Below are 20,833 nucleotides of genomic sequence, written 5' to 3'. Positions count from 1 at the left end.
GAGGATGGTAACCTCACACGGGGCTTCCATGAGGAGACAACAGGTGAGCCGTAATGGGCTACGGGAGCCCTACCCCGGATTAGTACAAAAGTTGGAAGCCTAGCGGTGGGAGTCTTTCCTGAACCCTCCAGGAGAGTACTGCCAAACATTAGTCCGGGAATTCTATGCCAATTATGGGGTCTTATTGAACAACAAAGAGGGCGTCGTCAACCCAAAAGATCAACTGACCACATTAATTGGGTGCCAGTGAGGGGTGTTGAGGTGGACTGTTCAGTCGAAGAAATAAATTTGTACATATGTGGGCGCCGAGAAAATGAATTGAAGGGCAATGGCCACCTGCTTATTCTGAGTATACTCGACGAAAGGAAGTTCCAATTGAATATCGTGAGTGGGCAGCTGTTGACACCCAATTTTGGCCCTCCTTTTTATTTAATTAATTTCACTATGCTTCTCAGTCGTGAAAATTCCCCGAAAATGAGTTTGGAATATTTTCGCTAATTATCACACTATTTTTCGAGATATATTTCGCTAAAATCAAGAACATTTTTATGGTCTCTTAAAAATGACCAAACATCATATTTTATAATTGAAAAGGACGAAACATTTTTTTTCATAATTAAAATCATTCGAAAAAAAAAATGTTGATATTCGTATATCAATATTGGCATTGACATTTTTCCTTTAATCTTACTTATTACCGTATTAATCATCTTTTACTCTATTTTTTAAACTAAATGCGTATATTAAATTACTTGTGTCATAATTTATATAGGTATACATTTTTGTGGGGAATTAATTAAGACAAAGAAGCATATTTTAATTAATTGATTGAAGTAAAAAGAGATTAGAAATTAAATCAACTATCCACAATATTGGGTCAATTTCCCTTCACCCTTGACCCAAATCAATGGCCCAACCGCCCCAACCCAATACTCAGCCGCCCCAGCCCAATTCCCCGCCGACCCGACCCGGCCCAAGACCACCTAAAATCAGCCTTAACCAAACAAAATCCCTAACTCTTTCTCTTTCAACCAAACAACCCCCATTTCCATCCCAACCAAACGAACTTCTCTCCCCTTCAACCAACAGCTAACCAAATGACGCCGCCATCCCACCCCGTCACGTCACTTCCATCACCTCGTCAGCACTGCCACGCCGTCGGACCGCTGGGTTAACGTGGTCAGCGACGCCACTGGCCTCACCAGTCACCTTTTCTCCTGTCACCCATCTCCCTTTTTCTGAAATGGAGCTTGACGACTCGTAAAAAGGTCGATTGAGAACGGGAAAGAGCGAATCCACAGCCATCAAACCCACTTGAAAAGGTGAAAATCCGTCACTTTTCTTCATTTTTCCTCTTTTCGAAGTTTCAGATTTTTTCCCCCTCTTTTGATTCGAAATTCAAAGGCAAATTTCCCTTTGAAGAAGCTGTTGAAACCCTCAGTGTTTACCTATAAATACAGGCCTTCCTCGGCTGTTTTGAGACGAGGTTGGAAAAGGAGAGAAAATCCCATTTAAGAAAAACAAGTTTCAAGTGTAGAAAATCCCCTTTAAGTTAACAAGTTCAAGTATTAAAAAATTACCTCTTGAACAAACGTTTTCACTACTGAAAACTAAGTTTGGATTTTCAGAAAATACTATTCCTAACTCTTAAGTTTTTGGTTGTCGAAATCCCCTCCTTCGGTTCTCGACTGAGCAAGGACCACTCTGAGCGGATTCGGAGACTCGACGACGACAATAGCTTCAGGTCGCTGTCACATAGAAGGTAATCACATTCGCCCTATCTTCGTCTTTAATTTCTTAGAAGTAAAATGTAGTCGTTGAGTGGTTTTGTCGTTTGCGTCGTCTCGACCTATTTAAATCTGTTTGTTGCTCTGTGTACTCTGAATGTGCGACGAAATGGTTAATACAAGCTATTATACTTAGGAAGAATGATAATTTAACTTGAAGAACATGTGAACAGTGACGTCGTCTTGCTTTAAATTAGTTGTCTTTAATTTTGAAGGGCTGTTTCGGGGCTGTTTTGGTGTGCTTACACAGTGTAGCTAAGGTTTTTTTTTTCTGGTGACTTGAATAAGAATAAGAATGCATTTCTTGGTCTTGTTCATATGTATTGTTCTAAGATGTATATAGGAATATGTAACTAATTGAAGTGACGTTGTTGAGCTTAACTTTTGCTTAGGGTGATTAATAAATTCATTTTTTTTCTTCATATTATTGGCTCGGAGAAGTCGTGAGAAAAAACAGCCTCGTTCGTTCGAATTGTCGGATGTGCAATTATCATGTCGCTCGTGTGAATTCTATCTTTCCTGGGGGCTGTTTCACCATGAACCTTTCTTGAGATCGATGTGTGAATATTCTATGATATCGTATAACTTGAGAGGAAAAAGTTACTATTTTGATGTTTTGATCTAAAAAAAAAAAAAAAAGAAAAGAAGTAAGGAAGAATCAGGGAGCAGTAGGTCGTAGTCCTAAAATCCCCTGTGTGTTAAGTGCATGTTGCCTGTTTTCTATCTCAATGAAAATTTGGTATTCCATAAAACAAGTTAGTATAGTTAAACTCTATGTGTTAAGGTTGTAATTCTCCTTTCCTTTCCACGAATTACATTTTTAGTTTTCCAGCATGATTATTTTTTTGGTCTTTCCAATTCAGCTGTCTGATTGAGTGGTAAAGGTCCTTTGTCTTTGTTCTGACCCATTGAAAACCTGGAAAACTTGCTGCATTTAGGAAGCTCTCAAATTGTCATATTTGCATAGGTTACTGCTGCCACATTTAGCCATATTGAGTTGCTGTTTTTTTTTTTTTTTTCATTTTGTGTATCACTGTATTTTTGGTAAGTTTGTTGTTATATTCTAAGGCAAGATAGTGGTTGCACTTGAGCTCTTAGTTTGAGCCATGAACCATTGCAATCCTGGCCATTATGTTGCCATACTTGCTGTATGCCAGAGCTAAGTTGCTGCTGCCTTTTTGCCGCTAAGTTTGGACCATGAGCTGCTGTGTTTTTTAGGCCCTTGGCTGTTGCATTTGGGCAGATGATCACTGCTGCACCTGAGGCAGCCACTATGGCATTTTCGAGTCATTTGTTGTTGTGTCTTTAAGTCCTTTACTGTTGCGTTTCTAACCAAACTGCTGCTGCGCTTTTCGGCCATTTTCTACTATGTTTTAGGCCATTTTCACCCCATTTTGGGACTGATTTACTGCCTGCGTTTTTTGGCCATTTTCTACTGTGTTTTAGGCCATTTTCACCCCATTTTGGGACTGATTTACTGCCTGCGTTTTTTGGCCATTTTCTACTATGTTTTAGGGCATTTTAACCCCATTTTGGGACTGATTTACTGCCTGCGTTTTTAGGCCATTTTCTACTGTGTTTTAGGCCATTTTTACCACATTTTAGGACTGATTTACTGAGTGCATTTTGGCCAACTGATTGCTATGTTTTTGAGGGTGAAAATGCCACATTTTAAAACATTTTTGGGGTTACCTGTTGGCTGCATTTGGAGCAGATTGTCGCTGCACTTTTAAGCCAAATTATTGCTGCATTTTGAAAAAAAAAAATAGCATATCTTAAGACAGTTTGAAGCCTAACAGTGGCTGCATTTTAAAGAGCAGCTTGCTAGCACTTTTGGTATCTTGCTGAAAAAAAATAAAAATTGAACAAACTGTTTTAGAACAGCTTGCTAGTACTGTCGTCTTGATTCTTTTATCTAGCTCTCATTAATTAAAGTTATATAGGTTCCTTTTTCTTTGTTGAGAATTGTTTCTAATCCTTATCTTTATCTTTTCTTTTTTCATGAGGAACCTTGGGAGCATTTGGAGTTATGGCAACTCCGAATTCTGCCCATATCAGAGAACCGCCAGTTGCAGGATTTAATTGCTCGTGTCTAGCGTCTCCGTCTCCCTTCCTCTCTTTAAATTTCGTGTCTTCGTGCTATCATGTCTATACATGTTTATATTCTTGCCTAACAGTTTTTATGGATTGTATTTGTAGCACATTCGTTTCTCGCTTACGCAGGAACTTATGGAAAATAGTTAGTATGATGGTAAATTTAGTCACTACTTTTCCTCTCCCCTTGAATAATTAATCTTGGCTTACGCGTGTTAAAAATAATAATTGCTCATGTATTTTTTTTTCCATCAAAAGTCTGCCAGGTTAAAGTGATTTCCGACTAAAGGAAATTAACCGAAAAAATAAAAATCTTTTAAATACCTTTAATCATTTTCTCATCACATGCATACGTATGTACATTATATTATAAATACTTATCTTTAGTATACATTGTATACGACAATCACACAATACCTCATCTTCCAAAATATACATACATAACTCCTTTGAAAACGATATATATTCCTAATACATATAATTTTACATCTTGTATTAATTATGTGTATACCAACATACTATTTCCATATACGCATACCATATCTGTACTATCTTATTTTTTATTTAATTCCCTTGGTCGTATTTTCATTATATGTATACCTATAGTATTATCGTGTCATCATAATTATTTTTTAGTATTCACCTAGGATATACTATCACGTATGTAGATTATTTTTTTATTAAAAAAAAATATACACCTTATTCTATATGACACTTACTATTCTCATATAAAATAAATGTCATACATACTTTCCTCATGCACACATTAGCATTAACTACTTCCTTTATATATGCATTTACTCACATAGCTACAATTACGTTAAAAACTTTTTGTTTTATACAAATAGCTTTGAGAGAGTAGTTTTCTTTTTCCGCAATTCTTTAAATAGGTGATAATAAATAATTAAATAATTCGCCTCTAGTGTTAAATTAAACTAAGTTTAAAGACTGTTTTCGGATAGGCTCTAAGGGATGCCTAATACCTTCCCCTCGGGGTAAATAAAACCCTTACCTAGAATCTCACAGGTTTCAAAGACTAAAAAATGGAGTTTACATTTTTCACAAATGGTTTCCTAATATTCCCTAAAATTAGGTGGCGACTCTGAAATTTACAAAACCAGAGGAAACATAGTCATAAGTTGTGAACTAGTTTTAACTCGTTAAAAATAGGGCATGACAACAGCGTCAGTTATTGCTACTGGGACACCAAACTGGATAGATCCAGCAGTTTTCATCCACAAGAGTACCTTTAGCCTTCAAGCTAAGTCGTGGTTGTCCATCGTGTCCTCCAGAATCCTGCCATCCAAGAATGATACTGGGATTTCCATTGAGAAGGTAGTCCTAATCGCCTCGCTCATGTCGGGGTATCCGGTGAATTTGGGGGAGATTATCTAGCAGGAGATAAAGAAACGGGCTCAATAATAAAATACATCATTGCCCTTTCCTTGCATGATCACTGCCCTTTATCAAAAATTTGGGGTTCCCCAGTTCGAGAAGATTGATATATCTTTAATAGCGGATGAAACAATTGACATCACCAGACTTGAACCCGGGGTAAAAAGGAGAAAAGAGGCTGAGCACTCGCGGGGATCAGTTGCAAAGCTAGACCCACACATTATGGGCACTCAGAGTTAGAGCACGACTATTCCTACCGCCCACTCGGGTCTCGAGCTTTCAGGCGCTCCGATAGCAGTTACGTACACAACCCCTTCCACTTCCAGGGACACACCCTCAGCTTCAGCATCAGGGTCCAATATCCCCAGGGAGGGCATGTGATTGATCTGCCTTGCGGATGACAAGGTGAACAAGCTGGTGATTGAGCTGCCTGTGTTTATCAAGGGTGCCATGGCGCTGGCATTGGCACCACAGGTTGCAGCACTTGAAGAAGTAAAAAGAGAACATAATAAACTGAATGATCGGTTGACGTCGATCGAACTCCGATTGGAGCGAGTCGAAGGTGGTAGTGCGAAGGACTTTCCCTCTATCCGAGCTGATTTGGCACAGGCTCGTGCAGCGAGTCGGGAGTTTGACGCTTCCCATATTGGCCCTATCTTACCCTGAGCGGTAGAGTTTTTCGCCAAAAAGCCCACTGAGCCACAGGATGACCATGCTTCTGAGGAAGCCGACGAGGAGGCAGAAAAAGAAAATGAGAGTGAGCATGATGATGATGATGATGAGAATCAGAGGTTGGATAGAGCTCGCAAGGAGGCCCTGGCGGCCGGAGTTGATAGAGATGATATAGACAACATGGTGGGGGTGCAGAGGTCGATAGAGGAGCAAATTAAGACCTTAGGCACATATGGTGATCCTGCACAGTCTAGTGGGACTGGTACGTTCGACCCCATTCAGGAGCCATTGGGTGGGTCGCCTAACCTCACACCACCATTGGAGGCGATCCTGACTATCTAGATTCATGCTCCTAAGGCTGCTTGTCCGGACGCTTAAGGCGTTACAGGAAGCTCCTTACCTCCTTATTTTGTGTATTAGATGCATATGAGGACATTGCATATATTTTTTTGGGGGCTGGGGTAGCTCATATAGCTCATGCTTTTGTCGTTATGGGGTTTTGCAAAATCAGGATTTTATAGCTTTTGGTTAAAGTATTGCAAAGCAACTTGACTTGTATAATGATGGTTTGATCAGTTATAGCATATATATGTTCATTTGATATATATATATATATATATATATATATATATATATATATATATATATATATATATATATATATATATATATATGACATGATTCACTTGGTGACATAGTGTTTGCTGATAAGTATCTACTCGCCGCGAAGGTCTGGTTGGGAAGTAATTAGAAAATAGTGTAGTAATCCATGTGCTATGTGCGTGAGGTTTTTATCATTCTTGTCTTGTGCATAATTGTGATCTAGAACTTGCCCGGAAAGTATATCAAGGAGAAATCCTAAACTACACCTTGCTTGAAAAAGGATATTAGGCTTTCCTTGGATTATCACTAAACCTTAAATTTCCTACCCATTGCATGTTCTCCCTTAGTCAACCTTTGAACCTTAACTCCTTTTCTTTTGTTAGCAACCATATCACAAGCCCTACCCTTTTATTCACATTGACTCATCATTTGATGCCAATTCTCCCTAAGTGATTCGGAAACGCAAACATTGGTCAAAAGGCCTAAGTTCGGGGTGGCGGCTGGAAATTGGTGAAGTCGAAGTGATTTTTTTTAATATATATATATATATATAACGTGTCTAATTATAAGTAATAGTTGTCCTTTGCTGAAAATATTGGTTATTACTAATGGGTGGCATGAAAAGAGAGAAAAATAAGAAAATTTCAAGAACAAAGCGTTGTGGCATTGCTTAGGGAGGTCTCAAGTCACTCTTATCCAAAATCAACCCTACCCTGACCTTGAGCCTTCATTACTACCCGCAAGTCCTAATTGATTTTGAATGAGGTGTATTTACATTAGTGGAGAAATACTTAAAGGGCAAGCCTATGGCATCATATTTGTGCACTTGTACATATTCTTGGAGTGTGAGTTATTCTCTTCTCTTTCGTCTATTGTCCCATTCATTGTTGTGAATATGTGTATTCTGGGACTTTCTTTGGTCTTTTGTGAGGGCATGTGGATTACAAAGCTTGATGAAAAACTTTCTTCTTGACTTAGAATTTGAGGCCATTTCCTTAAAGCTAATTACATTGCACCACTGAGTGAAACGTTTGGTTATTGCTCAACTTCTGAAAATGTGCACTGTTTTGCAAAAAGTAGAATTAGAGGTAATCATATCTCAAATGCATGCTTGTAACTGATCACTATCACCATCGTAGCCAATGTTATCTTTGAAATGCTTGAACACCTGTCATGTGTTTTGGTTGTGTTTTAGTTGCTTGAGGACAAGCAAAAGTTTAAGTTGGGGGTGTTGATGAGCCGTGAAATTACGGCACGTTTGATACTTATTCCTTAGGCTTTTGTGACTCTTCAAGCACTTTTGGTTTTACTTTTCAAGCACTTTTTATTTTACTTTTAGCATGTTTTTGTCATTTTTGTAGGTAAAGATATTCAGAACGCATAAAGGAGCAAAATGAAGAAAAACAGGCCAAGGACACACTTTTGCACAACATGCGAACCGCATGTCATGTTTGCGGATCCACAATTGCACCGCATAGCATGACAGGCCACTGAATAAGAGAGATGAAAGGTTGCGCAATTTGCGAGATCAACAGGCGATTCACATGTTAAACTTGCGATACTACAATGTTAACGCAAACCCTGTCCGAAATTTGGGAAGCCTGAAGTCAAGAGCATAACATCCGGCTGTTGAGCATGCTTCGCGTCTCGCATGTTTGCCTTGCGACACAACATGCATCTGCAAGGTTATTTTTGTCTAAACTTTATGCACGTTTTTTGGGGGATATAAATACCCTCCTACGGTTTTGAAAAAGACATACTCTGCACTTATTATTGTCTTTTTGTGAAGGAAACATTTATTATTGGTTGTAGGAGCTTTAAAGAAGAATCCTGCACTTTATTTTGTGGCTTTCTTCCAAAAAGCTTTGTAAGCATTATGCTACATTATTTATCTTTGTCTCTTACTTAATGCAAATGTTTAGCTAAACCCATTAGCTAAGGTTGTGAGACCAAATGTGTTAGTTATGTGATTGAGTTTCATATTTGTACTTCATTTATATGTTAATGATGCATTCTATCAACTCTTCATGCTTTAACGTCTCTTGATGGTTGCAAACATTATTTGTGCCTAAGTACTTTCGCTTTGCTTGAGAAAGAAGGTGGAAGTTAGGAAAAGGGTTAGATAGCAAGGATTTGGGTCATTAAACCCATCTAATAGCTTGAGCTAGAGATAGGATAGCTAATTTGTAGTATATTGGGTATTTACATTCTCCACATTCTAAGGCTTGAGAAAGCTTAGTAATGATATTTATCAATTTGGTCGAAAGACTTTTGATAAAATTAAATAATTCATCGTTAATCGCATCTAGACATTTAAAGGGGTTGAATTGATACCCACTCGCATTACTTCCCATTGGAACTGCAACCTTAGTCCCTTTCTCCAATAGTTTACATCTTATAACAACACCTTTTAGTTATTATTGAACAAACATCAAATCAATTACTATTATATTCTCCCCTCCCTTGAGATATAAACTAATAGTCGAGCATTACACTTGATAAGTATATTTATTCACTGTATTCTCTGTGGGATTCGACCCAACCTAGTTGGGTTCTATATTTAACAACGACCGGTTACTCCTGATATTTAAGGCGTAATTTGGGCGTATCAATGTACATAACAACAGGATATATTTACAAAATATGACGATACTTTTCAGTTTACAAAATATACCAACAGATTTCTTACAACACATGTACGAAAATTTTTGTGTACGAAAATTTTTGTGTATGAAATGTGTATATCTCGCTCAGAGCTTAAAATTTTCGCTCAGAATTTTGTGTATGAAAATTGTATGAAATATGTATATCTCGCTCAAGGCTTAAAAATTTCGCTCAAATTTTTGTGTATGAAAACTGTATGAAATATGTATATATCTCGCTCAAGGCTTAGAATTCTCACATTCTTCGTATATTAAAACTTTATAAAAACAGTATGAAATATGCATATAACTGTAAAAAAAAAATGTATAAAATTCATGTTAGTTTTTTGGAAATTTAATACAACTACAACACCATTATATATAATTTCGATACAAATTTAATATAATTTTGAATCTCGCTTCGAAATTCAGATGAAATATAAAACAACTACAACAATTTGTATACAATTTTCATACAATATTTAATACAAAATTTGTTGAATATAAAATTCAAAATATTCAAATTTTTTAGCAACAACAGGAGATAAAAAGCTTAAGTTCTATGCTTCTTAGTTGTTATACAAGAGCTAAATCAAAAGCCAAATGAACATTAGGCTAGATCAAGGGTCCATGAAATCACTGAGGGTGTCTCTTTGGTCTGAATTACATGCAGTACCACAACTCTAACCATAGCGACTTATGATTAGAATCACAGCTAACAACAGGAGATAAAAAACTTGTCGACAAGTATGCTTTGTTGATGAAGAAGAGAAAGAGATTGAGAATCGCCTCGTTGAAAAGTTAGGGTAGTGCCGGAAATCATGGACGGAACAGAGCATCGACAAGCGGTTTTTTTCCAGATCTGGGCAGATTGTGATAGAGAAGGAGAAGGGAAGGGTCAGTTGATTTTTTTTCCAGATCTAGACAGATTGTGATAGAAAAGGGAAAAGGGAAGGATGGACTTTATTTTTTTCAAATCCATTATGTTTTGTAATTAAATTGGTATATTTTGTAAATAAGAAAAAGTATCCTTATATTTTGTAATATAGAGTCTTAAGTAGTATTATTAGGTCATTTTTTCATTAATCGTGCTTACATGAAAATGTTTTAACTGCTAACTAATCCATTTAGCTTAAGAACTTTTATTTTCGAAGAGGACTATTCAACTTGTTTAACTTTGGATTACTCAAGTTATAACCACAGCAAGGAATCTACTTTTTTAAATACTCCCTCTGTCCCAATTTTTTGGGCCATTCGGATTTCGAGAGTCAAATAGTTTACTTTTGACTATGAATTCGGGCATCGAATCTTTACGTTTTTTGACATAAATTTTACATATTTGAAAACTACATAAAAGGTACTATAATTGATAATTCAAAATATTAAAATTTATATGAAAAAATTATGGTAAAAAAAAAAAACTTGTTTGAATTTCGAAATCTACAACGTGCCACCTAAATTGGGACGGGGGTAGTAATTATTTTTTTTAAATTGGAAATGAAAAGTTTTATATCCAGTAATCATCTATGCTCTTCATCTTTTATAGGTAGCACTATAAATAGAGGCATAAGTTTTCATATGGAATGGACTTGTAACACATTTTGGAAGACTAATAAAATCTCTCCTCTTTTGTCATTCTATTTCTATGGTTTTCATCCTTTAATATTATTACTCTTTTAGCTTCATTTTATAACACGTTATCAGCACGAGACTCTACCGTCTCAAGGAATTTTTGAAGGTTAAGGTAATATTTTTATTCTCTCTATTTTAGGCTAACCTTACAAAACTCGAGTTCGTTGCCCTTGATATTTCGGGCAAGAACTACCTATCATGGGTGCTAGATGCTGAAATCCATCTTGATGCTATGGGTCTTGGAGACACTATTAAAGAAAATAATAAAGCATCCAACCAAGAAAATGCCAAGGCTATGATATTCTTGCGTCATCATCTTGATGAGGACCTGGAAATTGAATATCTTACTATTAAGAATCCACTCGTTTTATGGAAAAACTTGAAAGAAAGGTATGACCACCTGAAGATGGTCTTCCTCCCAAAAGCACGACATTAATGGATCAATCTAAGGCTACAAGATTTCAAATCAGTTATGAAGTATAACTCTGAGATGTTCAGAATTACTTCTATATTGACACTATGTGGAGAAACGATTAGTGATTCTGATAAGCTGGAAAAGACGTTCTCCACTTTTCATGCCTCGAATGTGCTCCTGCAGCAGCAATATCGAGAGAAAGGTTTCACAAAGTATTGTGATTTGATTGCTTATCTTCTTGTGGCTGAACAAAATAATGATTTGCTGATGAAAAATCACGAGAATCGACCTACTGGCGTTGCACCACTCCCCGAAGTGAATGAGGTGTATGCCCACGACTCCAGGCGTGGAAAAGGTCGTGGCCCCGGTCGTGGTCATGATAATAGTCGTGGTCGTGATAATAGTCATGGTCGTGGTGGTTATAATGGTCAAAGAAGAAATTATTTTCCTGGTGTTAATCACTCTTCAAAGAAAAATCACCACCAAAAGGGGAAAAAGAAGGATGATATGCATGAAGTGCCAGAAGCACGTGGCTCAGAAAACAAATGCTATCGATGTGGTGGAAGTGTACACTGGTCACGTACCTGTCGTACGACAAAGCACTTGGTTGAGCTTTATCAGGTGTCAATTAAAAGGAAAGAGAAAAATCCCGAAGCTAATTTTATCTCTGAAAATCAAATTGACATCATACACTTGGATGTAGCAGATTTCTTTGAGCACCCTGAACGAAAGATAGATCACTTGATTGGTGATGGTTTTGTGGTTAGAGATGATTGAGTTGTTTATTTTAATTTTTACTAGTCGTAATAGTTGATGAATAAAAGACCATGTGCCAGTAATTGTTTACATGAGTACTATTTTTAATTAGTCTAGATTTAGTAAGTTTGTTATAGTCAGTTATTAATAAAAAATTTAAATCTGGTTTGTCTTGATTAAATAATATTTTAATATTGGTATTAGTATCCTCTGCTTACTAATTATAGAGGCTCAGTGAGTATTTTGGGAGATTTATAAACTTATGACACCAATTCATTGGAGTTTGAATTATCTATATCTTGTTACTTCTTCTATTCCTCTGGCCGACAAGATTTTTCATTTTATCTACACTTTGCATCCTTTTAATCACTACACTTTATACTTGAAGTATAATAGAATTAATATACTACTAAAGAGCGAACTGGAAAGATGGGAATTGGTTTATCAAATCTAGTGGTATAAATTGCAGTGTTATGCTATTTCATTTTTACAGTTACATATTTAATTCATGTCTCTTGGTACTTTTATTCTATAGCTTGTTAGCATAGATTGAGATGTGTATAACATGGTTATACCCTATTAAGTTTCTAATTGGAGGGATGTGGTAACAAGTCACATGGATGATAGCTTGTCAACTTGTTTTTTTGCACGAGTCATGGTAATGAATATGTCAGTACTTCATTTTACCGGATAAAATACGTGAAACTATTTTTATCTAACCTCCTTGACTTTATATGTGTATAAGTGTTAATATTTAATGGGTATTAATTTAATTTTGTGTATGTAATTTCACTTGAAGATATGGATTATTCTCAAAGCAAGTTTGGATTAAAATCAAATTATGAAGACATTTGTTTGATTGATTCTGCTACTACACACACGATATTCAAATACAAGAAATATTTTACTCATTTACTTATGGGTAAGGCAAAAGTTAATACCATATCTGGTAGTACTAGTTTGATTGAAGGCTCCGGAAGAGCCACCATAATTTTACCTAAGGGAACAAAACTCATTATAAGCAATGTCATGTTCTCTCCTAAGTCCAGAAGGAACTTATTAAGTTTTAAAGATATCCGTCAAAATGGATACCATATTAAAACAATGGATGAGATGAATCTTGAATATATTGGTATCACCAACGATGTCTCTGGCCAGAAAGTTGTTATAGAAAAATTTCCTGCTTTGTCTTCTGGCTTATATTGGACAAAAATTGGTGTAATTGAGGCACACTCTGTCGTAAACCAGAAGTTTACTGACTCCAATACGTTTGTACTTTGGCATGATCGATTGGGACACCCTGGATCTATAATGAAGAGACGAATTATAGAAAATTCAAATGGGCACCCATTAAAGAACCTGAAGATTCTTTTAAACAATGAATTTTGTTGCCCTTCTTGTTATCAAGGCAAGTTAATTATTAGGCCATCACCTACAAAGGTTGAGTTTGAATCCCCTGAATTTTTGGAACGTATACATGGGGACATTTGTGGACCAATTCACCCCCCCCCCCCTAGTGGGTCATTTAGATATTTTATGGTCCTAATAGATGCTTCTTCTAGATGGTCTCATGTGTGCCTACTGTCATCTCGCAACCTGGCGTTTGCGAAATTATTGGCACAAATAATTCGATTACGGGCACAATTTCCTGATAATCCGATAAAGTCTATTCGCCTTGATAATGCTGCAGAGTTTTCATCCCAAGCATTTAATGATTATTGTTTATCAATTGGGATAAGAGTTGAACATCCTGTAGCTCATGTTCACACTCAAAATGGCCTTGCAGAGTCATTAATTAAACGTCTGTAGTTGATTGCAAGACCATTACTCATGAAAACGAGGTTGCCCACGGCTGTTTGGGGTCACGCCATTTTGCATGCAGCAACACTTGTTCGTCTCAGACCGACAAACTATCATAAATTTTCTCCGTTGCAATTGGTTTTGGGTCAAGAACCTAATATATCCCATCTAAGAATTTTTTGTTGTGCCGTATATGTGCCTGTAGCACCACCACATCGCACCAAGATGGGTCCCCAAAGAAGATTAGAAATATATTTTGGGTTTGAATCGCCCTCCATTATTCGCTACCTTGAACCATTAACCGGAGATTTGTTCACTGCTCGATTTGCAGATTATCAATTTGATGAGACAATTTTCCCAAAATTAGGGGGAGAGAATAATGAAATAAAAAGGAAAATTTTGTGGAATAATTCATCATTGTCTCATCTTGATCCACGTACTTCTATTTGTGAGCAAGAGGTTCAAAAGATTATTCACTTGCAGAAAATAGCAAATCAAATGCCAGACACATTTACAGATTTGAAAAGGATTACCAAATCACTTATCCCTGCAGAGAATGTCCCGATTCGGATTGATGTCCCTGTAGGACCATCTACTAGTGTCATAGCAAACGAGTCCAAAGCACGCCAGAAGCGTGGTAGACCATTGGGTTCTAAGGATCGAAATCCTAGAAAAAGAAAAACAAATGGTCAAGATGACACTACGAAAGAACCTCATAAAGAAATTCGAGATTTGAGCAATAGTGATATTCTTGAAGAAAGCAATGAGCCTGGGACTCAAGAAAATGAGGAAATATCAATTAATCCAATTAATGTTGGGACTAATTTGAATCGATTGGAAATAAATGTGGATTATGTCTTTGCCTATAATGTTGCAACAAGAATTATGCAAGATAGTGAGGATCTTGAACCCCAATCTGTTAAAGAATGCTAAGAAAGACGTGATTGGCCAAAGTGGCAAGAGGTAATTCAATCAGAGTTAAACTCACTTACCAAACGGGAAGTTTTTGGACCTGTAGTCCAAACACCTAATGGCATTAAACCTGTTGGTTATAAATGGGTTTTTGTGCGGAAAAAAAATGAGAAAAATGAGATACAAAGATATAAGGCACGCCTTGTTGCACAAGGATTTTCACAAAGGCCTGGTGTTGATTATGAAGAGACATACTCCCCTGTTATGGATGCAATAACATTACGTTATCTCATTAGTTTCGTTGTCCATGAGAGACTTGAGATGCATTTGATGGATGTGGTTACAGCCTATCTATATGGATCACTTGAAAATGAAATATACATGGAAATCCCTGAAGGATTTAAGATGCCAGAAGCATGTAGTTCAAAGTCTCGGGAAATGTATTCAATCAGATTACAAATATCATTGTATGGTTTGAAGCAATCCGGGCGCATGTGGTATAACCGCCTTAGTGAATATTTGTTAAATGAAGGCTATACAAATGATGCAATTTGCCCATGTGTTTTTATAAAGAAAGTAATATCGGAGTTTGTTGTACTTGTTGTATATGTTGACGACATAAACCTTATTGGAACTCCTGCAGAGCTCAAAAAGGCAATTGATTATTTAAAGAAGGAATTTGACATTAAAGATCTTAGAAAGACAAAATTATGCCTTGGTTTGCAAATTGAACATTTGACAAATGGCATTTTTGTCCATCAATCTGCCTATACAGAGAAAGTGTTGAAACGATTTTATATGGATGAAGCACATCCATTAAGTACTCCGATGGTTGTTCGATCACTTGATCCGAATAAAGATCCGTTCCGACCTCAAGAAAAGAATGAGGAAATTCTTGGTCCAGAAGTACCATATCTTAGTGCAATTGGTGCACTAATGTATCTTGCCAATACCACAAGGCCTGACATAGCATTTTCAGTTAATGTGTTAGCGAGACATAGTTGTGCTCCTACAAGGAGACACTGGAACGGAATTAAACACATATTGAGGTATCTAAAGGGGACTATCGATTTGGGCTTATTTTATTCTAGCAATTGCAGTCCCGATCTTGTTGGTTATGCCGATGCAGGGTATTTATCTGACCCACATAAAGCTAGATCTCAAACAGGCTATGTATTTATTTGTGGGGGCGCTGCCATATCTTAGCGATCTACAAAGCAGTCTATTGTGGCTACCACATCAAATCATGCTGAGATAATAGCTATTCATGAAGCGAGCCGTGAAGTTGTGTAGCTGAGGTCAATGATACATCTCATTCGAGAAAAGTGTGGTTTGAAATGTGATAAAATAACCACAATCTTATATGAAGATAATGCAGCATGCATTGCCCAATTGAAATGAGGTTTCATAAAAGGAGATAGAACGAAACACGTTTCACCAAAGTTATTCTTCACACATGATCTCCAGAAGAATGGTGATATTGATGTGCAACAAATCCGTTCAAGTGAAAATCCTGCAGATTTGTTCACCAAATCTTTACCAACTTCAGCTCTTGAGAAGATGATATTCAAGATTGGAATGCGAAGACTCCGACATCTGAATTTTGGTCTTCGTCAGGGGGAGTGAAATACGTGCTGTACTCTTTTTCCCTTAACCAAGGTTTTGTCCCATTGGGTTTTTCTTGGTAAGGTTTTTAATGAGGCAGCTCTCAAAGCGTATTACTAGATATGTGTACTCTTTTTCCTTCATTGAGGCTTTTTTCCACAGGGTTTTTCCTAATAAGGTTTTTAACGATACACATCATCTATGGACATCCAAGGGGGAGTGTTATGAAATACATATTATGGATGTCCACTACACAAATATAATGCCTCTTCCATTATCTTCCACCATCTTAATGGTTCTTCCATTATCTTCCACCATCACCATGGTTCTTCCATTATCTTCCACCATCATAATGGTTCTTCCATTATCTCATATATTGAATGCATATGTAGCACTATAAATAGAGGCATAAGTTTTCATATGGAATGGACTTGTAACACATTTTGGAAGACTAATAAAATCTCTCCTCTTTTGTCATTCTATTTCTATGGTTTTCATCCTTTAATATTATTACTCTTTTAGCTTCATTTTATAACAATTAGGTCATTTTCCCTCAATTTCCCTTCAAATGGGTCGGTCTTTATTTTTTTTCGCTTCAAAATCGAACTTATGCCTAGAGGGGCATTAGTTACGCATCATAATATTCATAAGCTATGTCAGCGTCCTTAAGGAACTTATGCCCCACTAGAGATAAGTTCAATTTTGAAGGCCAAAAATTAAAAACCAGCCCATTTGAAGGTCAAAAATTAAAGACCAATCCATTTGAAGGACAAAACCGTGCAATTACTCAGTCTATCATCATTTAATTGCACGGTTTGTTCAAATGGGCTGGTCTTTAATTTTTTCACTTCAAATGGGCTGATTTTTAATTTTTGTCCTTCAACATCGGATTTTCCCCTGTGGGAAATAAGTTTTTTAAGTACGTGGAACATAAGTTGTGAGATTTATGACGCGAAAATATAAAATTATGCCCCGTGAAAAGTTGTTTGTTATGAGGGACAAAGATTAGTGACCAGCACAAAATTGGATCAGAAGTGCAAATGACCCAGTTTTCCTCATTTCTTTTCTAAGGCCCATTATCCCGTTTTAACTTATAGGTCAATTGGTAGAACTTCCTCCTCCTGCTTTACTTTTTGTTACTGTATTGAAAAGTGTTGAAATTTAATGTCAGTAATACATTATACAGTCGCTCAAAACCATTTACATTTGCTAGCTAAATATACACTATTATGTATCAAAATATACATTTGCTAGTTATTATTTCGACGAATGGCTATTTATGCCAATTTCTCAACTTTAAACCAAGAATCTTACATTTCTAGGAATATTCAGAGAGGGTGGATTTGACCCACTGTTATTTTCACGGAACCTATAAACGAACATTAATGAAGTATATAAGTAAGAAATAGCAAGCAAACGACTATAATTCTTCCTATATATAAGATAAGGAAGCTATCAATATTATGCGTAAGGCTGCGACAATAGACCCTTGTGGTCCGGCCCTTCCCCGGATCCCGCGCATAGCGGGAGCTTAGTGCACCGGGCTGCCCTTTATATGATGGTTCATATTAGCCTTTCAAACAACATTTTAAGATTCGTTTAACAATACAAGCAAGCTCTATCAATAAATAAAAAATTGTAAATAATTTAAGATAGGAGAAAGAAAATTATACCAAAATTCATATTTCAGGACGGGCAATTCGCATGACAATTCGCACGAATGCGTTTATTTTGGGGTGGTCTTTAATTTTTTCCCCTCAAATTTGAAATCTTTAACCTTTGTCCTTCGCTAAAAATATCTTGGTTTCGGGTTTGAACTCCCGCTCAGTTAAAAATAAAAATCGCAAGGTAGAGTTTGGATTAGCAAGAGAGAATTTTGCCTTAACAAAACTCTACCTTACATGCAATTTTGCATGCAAAATTCTTCTTGCAGGTAGAGCTTTGCATCAAAATTTTGCCTGCAGGTAGAGTTTTGCATGCAAAATTCTGTCTTACGAATCTAAACTTTTGTCTTGTGAAATACCTTCTTTTTTTTTACTAAGTTAGGATTCGAACCTAGAACCTTGGGGTATTAGGCGAAGGGTAAAAGTTAAAGACCACCAATTTGAGGGACAAAAATTAAAGACCAGTGCTTTTGAAGGACAATCCGCGTAAAAAAAGGTTTCTGGACAATAGCATGAAGTTCGTCCTATATATATGATCTTCAACTTCAGAATTGTGTCTTGAAGTTGGAACTACCAAAAACAAATTCACTTTTTTTGAAATTTTTGAAGTTGGAGTTGTGTTTGGCCATAGGTTTTGAAATTGTAGTTTTTGATGAAATGTAGTGTAAAAAAAGTGAAAAAGTGAAATTTTTTTGAAAAACAAGTTTTTCTTGTTTTTGATATTCCGGAATACAACTCTGGAGTTGTATTTTGAATATTTATGGCCAAACGCTAAAAGTAAAAAAAGTGAAAAGAATTTCCAGAAAAAAGTAAATAATTTTGGTAAACTTACATAAACAGCTACCTTTTAATAGTTTCTAACAATTTATAGCTACTTTTTCTATATTTACAAATCGTAGCTAGTTTTTGTTGTATTCCGTTGTATTTCGCGTTTTTGAAATATAAGGAAATACACGGAAATACAAAATCCGGCAGAGTTCGCATTTTTTAAATACACTGAAATACAAAATCTGGCAGAGTCAAAATAGGCTTTATTTATGGAACAAGTTCTCTTCTTTCATTTTAAATGGTAAGTCAAATTAAAACAACCATGTATCACGCATAACTGTTGAAGTTTCATAACAACCCATGTTTCTCTCTCCAAATTACTCCATTCCAAACTTTTAAAAATACTTCCAAATACAGAAAAATATACACTGGAATACAATGAAATATGATTGATTGTTTAAGAAATATAAAATTATAGTATGCGTATATGCAATGGAATACAATGAAATATATCAGAAACTGATTCATAAATTAGAAATACAACGAAATATACTGAAACAGTACACTGAAATATACTGAAACGTTTTATCAAACACTTGGTGAGCATGAAGCTCCACAACTCTCATCGGAGGTGGAGTATGCGTTGAACCACCGCTGTTGCCGCGGAGAAGAAGTGGGCATTAAAATCCAACGGCAAATACACAACGCTTCGTCCTCTGCATCCCCAAATCTAAGAAAGAGAAGTAGGAGTACTTGCGTGCAATTCACTTCCTCAAATCCCAAAAACCCTAGAGTATTGATTTCAATGGCAAAGCGGCCTTTGAAGGTATATGTCCACGGTCACAACACTACTAATGATAAGGAGTTGTGGTATTGTATTGATTTAGAGTCCTTGCCGGAGACGGATGAAGAGCTTTCTCTTTCTCCGATCGCTGAATTGGGGGTCGATAGAGTAGGAGGTTGGGTCCAGGCAAGGGAATTAGATCCCACAGATCTGGGGGCAGGAGAGGGAACGGAGAGAGAGAGAAAGAGAAGGGTGTGGGAGAAATAGATTTGAGAGGTGAGAGAAACCAATTTAAAAGAGAAACTTGTGAAATATAAGACACTAGTTATGATGTGTAATTTAAGAAAATATTTTAGTTATGAACAATAAATAAAATAAAAGGTAATTATTATTCATAAATAGATCTTGGAAGTAGCTATGACAAGTAAAATTTCCAAATAATTTTTATGGCCAAACGGCTACTAAAAGTTGTGGGCTGTGTTTTAATGATACGGAAAATGTATTAGAACTTTCAAAGACTCTTTTGCAACTTCAATCAAATATCATCCGGATGTCTATTTAGTACCTCTCTCCCTTAAAAAAAAAAGAGTGTCAATTTAGACATTTACATTCCTTAAGAAAATGTTAATTTTTAGGTAAAAATATATAATTTGACTAATGTTTCTAATTAAATAATTATTGAGATTTGGTTACTTAACAGTTAATAAGAATAAATCTTTAAAAGTAAGGCTAATTCTTTCTCAATTGGTAAGTTTACACTCTTTTTGAACCAAAAATTAGAGGCTAAGTGGACACTATTGTTGAACCGGAGGGAGTAATTTGATTCTCATACTTTAAATTTAATACCAGTATACATTGAAACGGAGAGAGCATTAATTACTCCCTCTGTTTCAAAATGTTTGCTAGTTTTGACTTAGCACGATATGTAAGAAATTAAAAATAGAGGTTTTTTTCACCAACATTTGGTGAAATTTTTTTTCTATAAAACATAATTTTTTAACCTCTTTCCCACAGTATAATCTCACTGGGAAAATGCATGGTGGAAAACAAGTTTTCATTAAAACACTGAATTTTTTTTAAAAATTTTAGTGTGAAAATACTACTATGTAGATTTTCCCACTGACATTCGATGCGAAATAGCCACTGAACATTTTTCCGTGGGAACTTCAGCGAGGGAATAGTAAGTTGTCAATTAAAGATATGTAGAATGCATTAAAATGTACTTTAATCTTATAGTCTTAAACATGTCACGTGAAATGTTAGAATTAAAGAGTTGCAAAAACAAAAACAAAAACAAAAAAAAA

General features: G+C 36.1%; 1 protein-coding gene and 1 long non-coding RNA gene across 2 annotated transcripts; both read left to right on the top strand.

Annotated features, from left to right (window-relative positions):
- Positions 1–1,038: 1,038 nt before the first annotated feature.
- Positions 1,039–8,505, top strand: LOC132613770 (uncharacterized). Its single transcript, XR_009572099.1, has 2 exons — positions 1,039–1,762; positions 7,913–8,505. It is a non-coding gene; the product is annotated as an uncharacterized LOC132613770 (long non-coding RNA).
- A 3,002-nt stretch (positions 8,506–11,507) lies between these two features.
- On the top strand, positions 11,508–12,017 carry LOC132613325 (uncharacterized). The gene has a single exon (XM_060327342.1). It carries the CDS (start codon positions 11,508–11,510, stop codon positions 12,015–12,017), a length of 510 nt encoding a protein of 169 aa, XP_060183325.1.
- The last annotated feature ends 8,816 nt before the right edge of the window (positions 12,018–20,833 follow it).

The sequence above is a fragment of the Lycium barbarum genome, chromosome 10 (genome assembly GCF_019175385.1).
Source record: "Lycium barbarum isolate Lr01 chromosome 10, ASM1917538v2, whole genome shotgun sequence".
In the NCBI taxonomy this organism is placed as follows: Eukaryota; Viridiplantae; Streptophyta; class Magnoliopsida; order Solanales; family Solanaceae; genus Lycium; species Lycium barbarum.
The sequence above is the reverse complement of the archived record's forward strand: the minus strand, read 5'-3'. Positions and strand labels throughout refer to the sequence as shown.

What these genes read in the sequence shown, in the direction of transcription:
- LOC132613325 (XM_060327342.1), top strand. Translation starts at nt 11,508, where the DNA reads ATGAAAAATCACGAGAATCGACCTACTGGCGTTGCACCACTCCCCGAA.